Source organism: Symphalangus syndactylus, chromosome 14, assembly GCF_028878055.3.
Source record: "Symphalangus syndactylus isolate Jambi chromosome 14, NHGRI_mSymSyn1-v2.1_pri, whole genome shotgun sequence".
NCBI lineage: Eukaryota > Metazoa > Chordata > Mammalia > Primates > Hylobatidae > Symphalangus > Symphalangus syndactylus.
This window is the reverse complement of record NC_072436.2, coordinates 115,516,109-115,530,050: the sequence shown is the minus strand read 5'-3', so window position 1 is coordinate 115,530,050 and position 13,942 is coordinate 115,516,109. Positions and strand designations below refer to the sequence as shown.

The 13,942-nt window shown below is 46.8% G+C and overlaps 1 protein-coding gene across 2 annotated transcripts; it reads left to right on the top strand.

Annotated features, from left to right (window-relative positions):
* Positions 1-14: 14 nt before the first annotated feature.
* On the top strand, positions 15-8,158 carry ZNF174 (zinc finger protein 174). 2 transcript variants are annotated; one of them, XM_055242432.2, is made up of 4 exons: positions 19-96; positions 559-1,232; positions 3,226-3,448; positions 7,115-8,158. In XM_055242432.2, exons 2-4 carry the CDS (start codon positions 831-833, stop codon positions 7,711-7,713), a joined length of 1,224 nt encoding a protein of 407 aa, XP_055098407.1. In that variant the 5' UTR covers positions 19-96; positions 559-830; the 3' UTR covers positions 7,714-8,158. The 2 variants fall into 2 exon arrangements, with proteins under 2 accessions (XP_055098408.1, XP_055098407.1); XM_055242433.2 differs by lacking the exon at positions 7,115-8,158 and adding an exon at positions 3,709-4,852 and having other exon boundaries at positions 15-1,232.
* Positions 8,159-13,942: the final 5,784 nt, after the last annotated feature.

Below are 13,942 nucleotides of genomic sequence, written 5' to 3'. Positions count from 1 at the left end.
AGTGGGCGTCTCCGCGGTGTGTGGCATCAACCCCGCCCCCAGCCCGTGCTCGCCGGTGTCGGGTCCCAAGTCCCGCGGTCTTGGGTTCCCAGAGAGGTGAGTCGGCTGCAGGTGGGTGCGGGGCGCCGGGCTGCTCGGGGTACCGTTGTCGCAGTCGCCAGTCCGAGCTCGCACCGGGCGTGGAGTTCAGCTGCGCACCGGGTTGCGGCAGCTTCGCCAGGCCTGGGGCTGGCTGGGCCGCGGGGCCGCCCTGGAGGCCGGAGCCACTGGGCCTGCGGCGCCTCGGCAGCGAGCAGCCGCTTCGCTCGCGTGCAGGAGGCTGTTCGCTACCTCACACCCCCGACTGGTGCTGTGACCTTGCTTAGCTCTACCGTTTAGCACCCGGCGACATGCACCCGGTCGGTTTCCACCAGGATGCGGGAGAGTTGGGGCAAGCTACCTGTGACAGCTTGAACTTTTCCTAGGGATTCAGCTCCACCCGCCGGTTAGAGCGTATTGCTCATTAAACCCGAGACCTTTGTGCTTGCTACTGAAATAAAAGAAGTATTTTTTCCCCAGAGTCCTTTTAGGACGTTATGACTTTTCTCCTTTGCAAGACTGCAAAAAACTGACAAGAAGACAAAACTCTTCCCACTCCCAGGGATCGCGTTGTCTTGAGTTTGGCTAATAAAGGCTAGCAAGTGAGGCCTTGTCTCTGCATCCCGTTCCCCCTAACATCCTCAGAGAACCTTCGTTTCTAGAATCTTTCTAGTATTCAGAGACTTCTCCAGGGTCATGATCCCAAAGGCTTAACCCGTTTACAAGGAGAGAGTTGTCTCCTGACTCCCAAAATGGCAGCTAAAATGGAGATAACTTTAAGCTCCAACACTGAAGCTTCCTCCAAGCAAGAGAGACACATAATAGCCAAACTAGAAGAGAAACGGGGACCTACTCTGCAAAAAAACTGCCCAGATCCTGAGCTCTGCCGCCAGAGCTTCAGACGCTTTTGTTATCAAGAGGTGTCTGGACCCCAAGAGGCGCTCTCCCAGCTCCGACAGCTCTGCCGTCAGTGGCTGCAACCCGAGCTGCACACCAAGGAACAGATTTTGGAGCTTCTGGTGATGGAGCAGTTCCTGACCATCCTGCCCCCGGAGATCCAGGCTCGGGTCAGGCATCGATGTCCAATGAGCAGCAAGGAGATTGTGACCCTCGTGGAAGATTTTCACAGAGCATCCAAGAAACCAAAGCAGTGGGTAAGGAGGGTTGTCTCCCATCATCCTGGGGATTTCTTTTTCTTTTTCTTTTTTTTTTTCTTTTTTTGAGACGGAGTCTCGCTCTTCCGCTGAGGCCCGAGTGCAGTGGCTCTATCTCGGCTCACTGCAAGCTCCGCCTCCCGGGTTCACGCCAGTCTCCTGCCTCAGCCTCCCGAGTAGCTGGGACTACAGGCGCCCGCCACCGCGCCCGGCTAATTTTTTGTATTTTTAGTAGAGACAGGGTTTCACCGTGTTAGCCAGGATGGTCTCGATCTCCTGACCTTGTGATCCGCCCGCCTCGGCCTCCCAAAGTGCTGGGATTACAGGTGTGAGCCACCGCGCCTGGCCGGTTTCTTTTTCATCTAGGTAATGTTTGGTATCTGGATCTCTCCCTATTTAAGGACTGAGTCTCAGAAGTGGACTGGATGGCTTCAGAAGTTGCTTCCAGCCTCTATCTGGGAACCTATCCTGAGCTGTTAACAGGTTTTTAGAAAATCCAACTACTGATACCCAGTGAGGCAACAGAGGACCAAGGTTCTTACCATTCCTTTATGCACCTTGTGTCACCAGAAGTAATTGTAAGGTTCTTGAATCCCTTCTGTCAGCTCTTCCCCCACCCAACTTAGTTTTCCTACAAGCAGAATTCTTAGTAGGAAGGGTCACCCTGTTGGGTAGCAGTTGGACTTTGGGGAATTTCATTTCATTGGAAGTTCTGGCTTATTGTCTTTCCAGTGTTTAGCTTATTGTCTTTTTTTTTTTTTTTTTTTTTTGAGATGGAGTCTTGCTGTGTTTCCCAGGCTGGAGTGCAGTGGTGCCGTTTCATCCCACTGCAACCTCTGCCCCCTGGGTTCAAGCGATTCTCAGGTCTCAGCCTCCTGAGTAGCTGGATTTACAGGTGCCTGCCACCACGCCCAGCTAATTTTTGTATTTTTTAGTAGAGAGGGGGTTTCACCATGTTGGCCAGGCTAGTCTCGAACTCCTGACCTCAAGTGATTCGCCCGCCTTGGCCTCTCAAAGTGCTGGGATTACAGGCGTGAGCCACCACGCCTGGCCTAGCTTTTTGTCTTTGATTTTTTTTTGAGACTGGGTCTCACTGTGTTGCTGAGGCTGGAGTGCAGTGGGACGATCTCAGCTTGCTGCAACCTCCATGTCCAGCTCAAGTGTTCCTCAAACCTCAGCCTCTCAAGTAGTTGGGACTGCAGGTACATGCCACCATGAGTGGCTAATTTTTGTACTTTTGTAGAGACAGGGTTTCTCCACATTGCCCAGGCTGGTCTTGAACTCTTGGGCCCAGGCGATCCGCCCGTCTTGACCTCCCAAAGTGCTGGGATTACAGGAGTGAGCCACACAATGCCTGACTAGTTTATCGTCTTTGGACCAGTTACACTTCAACTGGCCAGTGTTGCCATTGCTGGCCACTCCCCTCCCCGAAGTCAGACCCCAGTCAGGGCTGAGGCAAGAAGCAAACAGCAGGTACTTCGGAAAATAGAACTTGTTAGGGAATGAAGGTGGGGTAGTCGTCTTAGACCCCTACTGCTACTGGGATCTTCTTACCAGGAAAGCCTTTGGCAGAACAATGTATTAGGTAAGAGGGGTTTTTAACAGCCCCTCACCATACCGCTTCCTGTTCCTACAGGGCCTATTTCCAGCAGAAGTAGGTGAGGGGTGGTGTGTAGAGTAGGCATCTGATGGCCCAGTGTCGTGACTGACCCTGATATTTGTGCCAGCAACTACCCTGATGACTTTGACTCTGGCCCTTGAGAAAGGCCCAAGCTTTAGGGGAAGCCACTCAGCTGACTTGTAGTATCCTCATTCCTGTCATTCTTCACGTCCTTCCCTTTACTTTCTTTGAGCATTTCAGTGGTTTCTGTGAAAGTTGACCTCTAGATGGTTATCAGCAATTCCCAAGGTAAACAGGTCATTATACAACAGTGAGAGATCAAGCTTCCCTCAGTCCTGATGGATGGAATTAATGGATGGGGCTTGTTCCTAGGTGGCCGTTTGTATGCAGGGGCAAAAGGTGCTCTTGGAGAAAACTGGATCTCAGCTTGGAGAACAGGAACTGCCAGACTTTCAACTGCAGACTCCTAGGAGAGATCTCAGGGAGAGCTCTCCAGCAGAGCCTTCCCAGGCGGGAGCTTATGACCGGCTGAGCCCCCATCACTGGGAGAAATCCCCACTCCTCCAAGAACCAACCCCCAAATTGGCTGGGACAGGTAAACACTCTGCCTTTTCTCTCCCTCTCATCAGCCCTTTATCTCCATCAATGTATCTCATGGTTCTGCAAAGGCATAGACCACATGTGTGTGTTTTTTTTAATGTTATATATAATAGTAGATGATTATTCACTAAACAAATTTCACTAATTAGAATGGTGGTGATACTACAAATAAGTATGTTTTTATCATTTTCTGTTAATGAATATTTGAGAATCCAGTGCATGACAGGGTTGTACCTACTTTTCTGTCCCTTTCAGAACTTCTTATAGAAAAGACAGATCCAAATATGGCCACAGATGAACTTCCATGCAAGCTATGGCTGAGTTTCATTGCTTAAAATGCTTCTCTGTTTAGAGGGGCCTGGTAGAAAAAAAAAAAACCCACCCTATATCGTATATCTTTGTCCTCCTCTGTGATGTTGCTTGTACTTTAGATCCTCAAATCTATTTCCCTTTCTCTGGTGTGATACTTGCGTAACTGCTGGCCTTGTTCTACACAGTCCTGTGATCTCTAAGCCTGAATGACAGTGACATTTTGGCCAAGCCTGGTGATGTGAATACACGATACAGTGAGCACGTTAGGGAGGAGGATTACAAGAAGACAAAAATCCTTATTTTCTTAATATTTGCTACATCCAGTGAGGTACTTGGTGTTTTAGTCTGTTCAGGCTGCTAATATAAAATGCCAGAGACTAGGTAGTTTATGAACAACAGGAGTTTATTTCTCACAGTTCTAGAGGCTAGGAAGTCTGAGTTCAAGGTGCCAGCATGGTTGGGTTCCAGTGAGGCCCCTCTTCCAGGTCACAGACTGCCTACTTCTCAGTCCTCCTGTGGCAGAAGGGGAAGACAGGCTCCCGTGGGGCTCTTTCATGAAGGCACTAATCCCATTCCAGTGAGGGCAGCACCCTCATGACCTAATCACCTCCCAAAGGCCCCATGTCCTAACACTATTACCTTGGGAGTTAGAATTTCATATGAATTTGGAGGAACATAAACATTTAGCCCCTGGCAACCACAGTCTACTTTTTGTCTCTAGATTTGCTTATTCTGAACATTTTATACAAATGGAATCACACAGGCCAGGCACAGTGGCTCACGCCTGTAATCCCAGCACTTTGGGAGGCCGAGGCAGGCGGATCACTTAGACTCAGGAGTTCAAGACCAGCCTGGGCAACGTGGCGAAATCCTGTCTCTACAAAAAATACAAAAATTAGCGGGGCATGGTGCTGCACACCTGTAATCCCAGCTGCTTGGGGGAACTGAGGCAGGAGGATCACTTGAACCTGGAAGGTTGAGGCTGCAGTGAACTGAGATCGTGCCACTGCACTCCAGCCTATGTGACAAAGTAAGACCCTGTCTCAAAAATAAATAAATAAATAAATAAATAAATTGAATCACACAATATGTGGTCTTTTGTGTGTGGCTTCTTTCACTGAGCATGTTTTCAAGTTTTATCCATGCTGTAGCATGAATCAGTGCTTCATTCCTTTTCTGTGGCTGAATAATAGGTATTGTATGGATATATTACATGTTGGTTTTCTGTTCATGTTGGTTCATCTGTTCATAGATTTCTGGGTTATTTCCACTTTTTGGTTATTATGAAGAATGCTGCTATAAATGTGGTTTTTGTGTAGACATGTTTTCATTTCTCTTGAGTATATACCTAGGAGTGGAATTACCATATGCTAGGTCATATGGTAATTCCATGTTTAACTTATGAGGAACTACCAGACTGTTTTCCAAAGCAGCTGCACATTTTACATCCCCACCAATACTGTGTGAGGATTCTGATTTCTCCACATTCTTGCTAGCACTTGTTATTGTCTTATACCCATCCTATTCGGTGAGAAATTTTGATTTGAGGTTTTGATTTACATTTCCCTGGTGACTAATGGTGTCGAACATCTTTTCATGTGCTTATTATCCAGTTACATATCTTTTGTGGAAAAATGTCTGTTCAGATCCTTTGCTCATTTTTAAATTAGGTTGTCTTTATTTTTTGTAAGAGTCCTTTATGTATTCTAGATACTAGACCCTTATGTGTAATTTGCAAATCTTTTCTCTCGTTCTGTGGGTTGTCTCACTTTCTTGACAGTGTCCTTTGAAGCACACGTTTTTCATTTTGCTACAGTCTAATTTATCTATTTTTTTTTTCTTTATGCTTTGGTGTCATGTGTAAAATACCACTGCCTAATCCAAGGGCACAAATATGTACAGCTATGGTTTCTTCAAAGAGACATAGATTTAGCTCTTACTTTCAGCTATTTGGTCCATTTTAAGTTAATTTTTTCCCCATACGTAAAGAAACAAGTCAATTTTTATATAGGATTTGAGGTAGGGGTCTGTCAGTCTGATCAGGGGTCTGTCTTAATCTGATCAGGCTGTTACAACAAATTGCCTTAGACTAGGAAATTTATAAACAACAGAAATTTGTTGCTCATAGTTCCTGGATGCTGGGAAGTTCAAGATCAAGGTGCCAGCAGATTTGGTGTCTGGTGAAGGCCCATTCCTCATAAATTGTGCCTGCTATGAGTCCCCACATGGTAGTCTCTTGGGTTTCTTTTATAAGGACACTAATCCCATTTATGAGGACCCCACCCTCATAACCTAATCACCTTCCAGATGCCCCACCTCCCAAGACCACTTCACTGGGGACTGTCATTATATGTGGGTCAGGGGACAGGGGGGATAAACATTCAGACCATAGCAGGGTCCAACTTCATTCTCTTGTATGTGGAAATCCAGTAGTCCTAGAATCCTTTATGAAAAAGACTATTCTTTTCCCATTGAATTGTCTTGTCAAAAAGCAACTGACCCTGATTGTATAGGCTGATTATTTACATTTGAATTTAAATGAATTAAATAAAATTTAAAATTAAGTTCCTTAGTCACAGTAGTCACATTTGAAGTACCCAGTAGCCACATAGTCACATGTGGCTAGTGGCTGCCATATTGAACAACGTGCATGCGCCTGTGCATGCACGCGCGCACACACACATTTTCCACATCACAAGGGATCCTTCTCCAGATCCTGTGATTTCCCACAGGCTGTTCCAGCTCATCTCCATCTAGACTGTCAATCCTTCTGTAATTAGGACACATGGCTAAGCCCATATTCCAGTTTCTGAACTCATATACTGTCAAATTTGTAATGAAAGAAAACATCACAGTCTCTGAACTTACCATCTTTTGAAGAGAAGGTGGTTGTCAATTAGTGTGGGTATTTGTTGAAATAGCTCAGGCACTGGACTACAGCAGTAAAATTTACAGTGTTAAGATTTCACCTCTCTTCCTTCTTTCATTCATTAGATACCCAATTCTGATGGGTTTGCTTTTCTCTGTTCTTTGTTTCCTAAACCTTTCCCTAAAGGGAGAAAGGAAGAAGGAGGATGGAGAACTTGGTTCCTAAATTTAGTATAAATCACAATCACCCCAGGAGCCTGCTAACTGTGCAGATTATCAGGCCCAACCCCCAGAGATTCTGACCCAGCAGCTTTGGGGGAAGGGTGAAGAGCCTGCTTGTTTAACAAGTGCCCCAGATGAGTCTAAGGCAAGTTGCCAATGGAGGGCCACCCTTTGAGAAACCTTCCAGAGTATTTCATAACTCTTGCTGAAGTTATTTCTTCCAAGTGCAGAAAATGAAGCATTTTCTTTCTAATTATAGAGGCCCCCAGAATGAGAAGTGACAACAAGGAAAATCCACAACAGGAAGGGGCTAAAGGAGCAAAGCCATGTGCAGTGTCAGCTGGCAGATCCAAAGGGAATGGTCTGCAGAATCCTGAACCGAGAGGGGCAAATATGAGTGAACCTCGGTTGTCACGGAGGCAGGTCAGCCCCCCAAATGCTCAAAAGCCATTTGCTCACTACCAGAGACATTGCAGGGTGGAATACATCAGCAGCCCCCTAAAAAGCCACCCACTGAGAGAGCTGAAGAAAAGCAAAGGAGGTAAACGGAGTCTGAGCAACCGTTTGCAACATCTTGGTCACCAGCCCACCCGCTCAGCAAAGAAACCCTACAAATGTGATGACTGTGGGAAAAGCTTCACGTGGAATTCAGAGCTGAAGAGACACAAGAGAGTCCACACAGGAGAGAGACCCTACACATGCGGAGAGTGTGGAAACTGCTTTGGGCGGCAGTCAACCCTGAAGCTGCACCAGAGGATCCACACTGGAGAGAAGCCATACCAGTGTGGCCAGTGTGGGAAAAGCTTTCGCCAGAGCTCAAACCTGCACCAGCATCACAGGCTTCACCATGGGGACTGAAAGGAGCACTCCATGCTTTAGATTCACAAGGAAGGTGTTTGTGTTTCTCCTCCCCCTTACTTGCATGTAAATCACAAAGACTGTGTGACTTACAAGGAAAGCAAGAGGCCCTTGAGGAATGATGATGCACATTCTGCTGTGAGGAGGCCCAGAAAAGGCCAACCAGGGCCCAACCGTGCATGATGACAGGGTGAAGAGGTGGCAGGTCTGGGCACTGGGGCAAAGAGAACTTAAGTCTCTGCAGAGAGCAAGGAGTAACTACTGAGAGAGAATCAGGACAATCCTGCAGGTGGCCTGCTTATTGTTAAATCGTCCCTCTGTTGCTTTATCCTCTAAAATATGTTAAGGGATAAATTCTATATATAGTTATGCATTTGCTGTCATACCAATTTTTTATCATGCACACACTTCTTTAATAAAGATGAGTGATCTACCAGAATTTCAAGGCAAAGTTCGTTGGAAAATAGATCCCTCATATTCTTTCTGTAATTACTAGCTGTTTATAGCAAAGGATGAATTAAATGAGAATATGCACGTTTGTGTGAGAAGAGTTTCCAAGTAGTTAGATGGTGCTTTTACAAAAAGAAAAGAAAATTACATTTGAGGGATCTTTTTTGTATGAAAGCACCTTTTTTTTTTCTTTTTATTTTTTGAGACAGGGTCTCACTATGTTGCCCAGGCTGGTCTCGAACTCCTGGGCTCAAGCAGTGTTCCTGCTTGGCGTCCCAAAGTGCTGGGATTACAAGTGTGAACCACCGTGCCTGTTCTCAAAGCACCTTTGATTGAGGGAAAAAAAAAATCTATACAGTTGCTGCAACCCCAGCCTAACACATAAGGAAAAGCTACAGTGAGAAGCAAGTAGTGGACAAAGAGTACTAAGGAGATATAAAAGGGAATTCCTCCCACTCTCCTTTCTCACTTATCTCATTAGCTTTAAGAATAACAAAATGCAATGGGGATACAGTGGCTCACACATGTAATCCTAGCACTTTGAGAGGCTGAGGCAGGATGATTGAGCCCAGGAGTTTGAGACCAGCCTGGGCAATGTAACTAAACCCTGTCTCTACAAAAAATATAAAAATTAGCCAGGCATGATGGTGCATGCCTATAATCCCAGCTACTCTGGAGGCTGAGGCAAAAGTATTGTTTGAGCCCAGGAGTTAGAGGCTGCAGTGAGCTATGATTGCACCACTCCACTCTAGCCTGGATGAAAGAGTGAGACTCTGTCTCAGGAAAAAAAAAAAATAGCAAAAGGATTGGGGTAATGAAAATATTCTGAGACTGGATTACGGTGATGATTGCACAACTCAGTAAATTTACTAAAAATAATTGAAATGGGCTAATTTTATGGTATGTAAATTGTACCTCAACAGCATATTTTTAAGTGACAAAATATATTTATATAAAATGAGTCCTGGAAATAAACCTGAGTGATCATCTAATGCCACCTCCTTGTTTTCTCAAAGCGGAAATTAAAATGCAAATCAGTATACAATTTCTAGCTCATTGCTCAGTTTAGAGAAAACTTTTGGCAGATTAATGCATTCCTGATGCAGAAAATAGAAGCAGGTAGCATTTTTTTTTTTTTTGAGACAGGGTCTCACTCTGTTGCCCAGGCTAGAGTGCAGTGGCATGATCATGGCTCACTATAGCTTCAATCATCTGGGCTCAAGCAATCCTTCCACCTCAGCCTCCCGAGCAGTTGGGACTACAGGAATGCACCACCATGCCTGGCTAATTTTTCTATTTTTTTGTAGAGACAGAGTCTCACTGTGTTGCCCAGTTTATCCTTGAACTCCGGGGCTCAAGCCATCCTCTCACCTTAGACTCCCAAAGTGCTGGGATTACAGGTGTACACTCAGCAAGGTAGCATTCTTCCCAAAACATCAATATCATCAAGTAACGACCAGTCACCTCAGGGCTGTGGGCTTAGCTCTTCTATACCCCCCAAGGAATCTCTTGTCCCTTCTAACTGCCGAGGGACATGTGCACACCTAAGAGTCCTCTTTGGGGCCTTTGCACACAATTGTTTCCTTTGCCTGTAGTTCCTGATGCTCCCCACTCCCTCCTGCCTCCTCCCTCTCACAAGAGTTTCCTTCTCTCAAAGCCTTCCCTGAGGAGCCCTAGGCAGACTTCTGTTAAAATTGGGGTCCAGCCTCTCTGCTAGACCCCATACACCAGGGGTGCTCAAACTGGGAGCCCCCCAGGGGATGTCGGACAATGTCCAAAGACACTTTTGGTTGTTATGACTGGGGAAGGGAGGGTTGTTACTGGCCTCTAGTGGGTCCTACTGAACCTCCTGCAGTGCCGGGACAGCCAGCCCCCACGGCAATGACCTGGCTCAAAAAATCAGTATCGCCAAGGTTGGGACACTACCATGCACTATGACAGCTCTTTCAAAACAAGAACATTGTTTTTCCATAACTTTAGCTTCTGGACTTTGTCAATGCCCAGCCAAGAGAAACAGATGGTCAGTATGTGAACAGTTGAGAATCCCCACTGTACCCACAGGGCCCATGTCTGCCTGAGTTCAGAGATCCTGGTGACAATCTGTTGAATGCACAGGTGAGCTTCTGTCTTTTGGGCAGAGGCTTATTGAAGGCCCAGCAGCCTTCCTTACAGCTTTCGTGGTCCTTTAGGTACTTTAGGCCCTGATCCCATTCCCATCTGTTACGTTAGATCATGAAGAATTTAGGTTCTGTATCCGACTTGCCCCATACCTGGCTCCATCCTGATACCCTCTCCCTGGTCAAGGCCTCTTTCTTGCTCATTGTGTTTCGTTTCCACTTCACCCTACTGCAACCAGGCTGATTTCACTGTTGTCCCTTAATAACCTCCAAGTCATAGTCACATCTGTATTAGGTACCTTTTGGTGTGGTAACAGATGACCCACAAGCTTAATGGTTTAAAACAACACAAACTGCGGCCGGGCGTGGTGGCTCACACCTGTAATCCCAGCACTTTGGGAGGCCAAGTTTGTCAGAAGTTCACCTGAGGTCAGAAGTTCAAGATCAGCCTGGCCAATATGGTGAAACCCTGTCTCTACTAAAAATACAAAAATTAACCGGATGTGGTGGTGCATGCCTATAATCCCAGCTACTTGGGAGGCTGAGGCAGGAGAATCACTTGAACGTAGGAGGCAGAGGCTGTAGTGGGCCGAGATTGTGCCACTGCACTCCAGCCTGGGCAACAACAGTGAAACTTGGACTCAAAAGACAAAAACAAACAAAAAACAAACCGCCGGGCACGGTGGCTCACGCCTGTAATCTCAGCACTTTGGGAGGCCAAGGCGGGTGGATCACGAGGTCAGGAGATCCAGACCATGCTGGCTAACCCTGTCTCTACTAAAAATACAAAAAAAATTAGCCGGGCATGGTGGCGGGCACCTATAGTCCCAGCTACTCGGGAGGCTGAGGCAGGAGAATGGCGTGAACCTGGGAGGCGAAGCTTGCAGTGAGCCGAGTTTGCGCCACTGCACTCCAGAGCCTGGGCGACAGAGCGAGACTCCGTCTCAAAACAAAAACAAAAACAAAAACAAAAACAAAAAAAACCCCACAAACTTACCGTTCTAGAAGTCACAAATCCGAAATTGATTTCACTCAGCCAAAATCAAGCTGTGGCAAGGCTGGTTCCTCTGGAGGCTCTGAGGGGTGAATCTCTTGCCTTCACTTTTTCAGCTTCTAGCAGCCACCCACATCTTTTGGCCTCCACCTTCAAAGTGCATCACTTCAATCTCATTCCACCGCATTCTCCTCTGACTATGACCTTCCTGCTTGCCTTGTATAAGGACCGTTATGATGTTGGGCCCACCGGGATAATCCAGAATAATCTCCCCATCTCAAGATCCTTAACTTAATAACATCTGCAAAGCCCCTTTTGCCATATAAGGTAAACTTCATGGGTTCCAAGTATTAGGACGTGGACACGTTTGGGGTGCCATGACTCAACCCACCACACATATCCATCTTGAATCAAGTTAGTCAAAGAGCATCTCTCCTAAAAGAGAAGAAACATAGATTTCTACTTAATTATAAGTGTTGGGGCCAGGCGCAGTGGCTCACACCTGTAATCCCAGGACTTTGGGAGGCTGAGGCAGGCGGATCGTTTGAGGCCAGGAGTTCAAAACCAGCCTGGCCAACATGGTGAAATCCTGTCTCTACCAAAAAAAAAAAAAAAAAATTAGCCGGGTGTGGTGGTGCACGCCTGTAGTCCCAGCTACTCACAAGGCTGAGGCATGAGAATCTCTTGAACCCGGGAGGCAAGGTTGAAGAGAGGTAGAGGTTGCAGTGAGCTGAGATCGCACCATTGCACTTCAGCCTGGGCAACAGACCGTCCTCAAGCGTAGCTTTCCTTTGGTATAAGGCTCAACTCCAGGCCGGGAGGACCAGGAAGGGTCCAATGGCCAGAAGAACCCAAGGTCCTGTACTCAGATGTAAGTTTCCCCTCAGCCCCCGTACCCATGCATGGTCTGCCAGAGAACCTCAGCTGCTCCCGTAGATTGTGATTCTCTGTATCCACCAGTCTATCTCTACAAAGTTTGGGGTGGCTGTTTGCCCTGTGACCTCACTTCTCTTACGGAAGAACTGTTGGGTTTTTCGGGTTGTTCATCTTTTTATTTGTCATTAGAATGGAGTGACAACTTTCAAGCTCCTTATATTTGCAACCAGAAACTGGAAGTCACAAAAGTGAAACACCGTCTCAAAAAAAAAGAAAACAGCAGTGAGTCAGTGACTCCCTGACCTCACTGGCTAGATGAATTCCTCTTAAACCTTCTCAAAGCAAAACATGGCTCTACTTGGCTGCAGTTGTCCTCTCAATGCAGATCCCTGCCTTCCCGCCTCAACACTGCACCCGGGAGCCCTCTTCCAAGGGTCAGTGCCCGGTAGGTTTGAAGGCAAGCGCCGCCTCCTCCTCTGGGCCTGGGACGTGCTGGGAGGGAGGGAACAGGGTCCCCCGGGGACTCACATGCCCCCAACCCCCGGGTCACCCAGGGACAACGGGCAGGAATAGACAGGTAAGGACCCTGCTGCGGAGCGAGCCCTGGGGTGGGATGGTCCAGGTAGGCTTTTCCGGAAATCGCCACCAGAGGATAGAACAGTCCTAGGGTGAGGGGGTGACAGAGGGAGACTCTATCTCAGGGAGAAAAAAAAAAGAAAAAAGAAAAAAGCCCAGGCTCCAGCAAGGAACACACCTGAATCAAATAATTACACAAAGGCAAAACTGCAACCACACAGCTCGTAAAAGAAATGTTAAAACAAGTGGCACAATAACAAGTGACTGAGGAAGGATCTAATTTATAAAGATAGGAAGATTTTTGTTTTGTTTTGTTATGTTTTTTGTTTTGTTTTTGAGATGGAGTTTCGTTATTGTTGCCCAGGCTGGAGCGCAATGGCGTGATCTCAGCTCACCGCAACTGCTGCCTCCTGGGTTCAAGCAATTCTCCTGCCTCAGCCTCCCAAGTAGCTGGGATTACACACGCCCGGCCTATTTTGTATTTTTAGTAGAGACAGGGTTTCTCCATGTTGGTTAGGCTGGTCTCAAACTCCCGACCTCAGGTGATCCGCCCGCCTCAGCCTCCCAAAGTGCTGGGATTATAGGCATGAGCCACCACGCCCAGCCAAAGATAGGAAGGTCTTTATACCACTCCCAAACATTCTCTTGCCAGGGCGATCACTTGATGACGACAGCGATTCCTCAGAGATACACATGACAGCATCTGCTTTGACTAGCATATTTGAGATAGACTCTATGATTATCTTCTTGGCATTTGAGGAGACTGAGATTCAATAATGTTTCTGGAGTTTGTACAGCTCATAGGAAGTTGAGAGATGTAACAACACACCTCCAGTGCACCTTCCATCCTGTCTCCTACTGCCTGCCCGACATACCCTACAACCTGGTCCTATTTTCTGATGTGTGAAATGTGATGATAATGGTGAAATAATCCAGGAAAAGTGCTTAGCATAGGAGGGCTGGCATAGGACCCACACTTGAATGGTGTTAGCCACTTTTATAACTATTCTAATTACCTCTCTGATTCTCTACTCTGATTTAACTATTATTTTTAACCCAAGCACCCATCCTCTCTTCTTCTCCTTCTGCTTCTTCTCTTTTTTGAGGTAGGGTCTCACTCTGTTGCCCAGGCTGGAGTACAGTGGTACAATCATGGTTCACTGTAGCCCTGAACTCCTGGACTCAAGTAATCCTTCCTTCACACTTAATCCCTGTG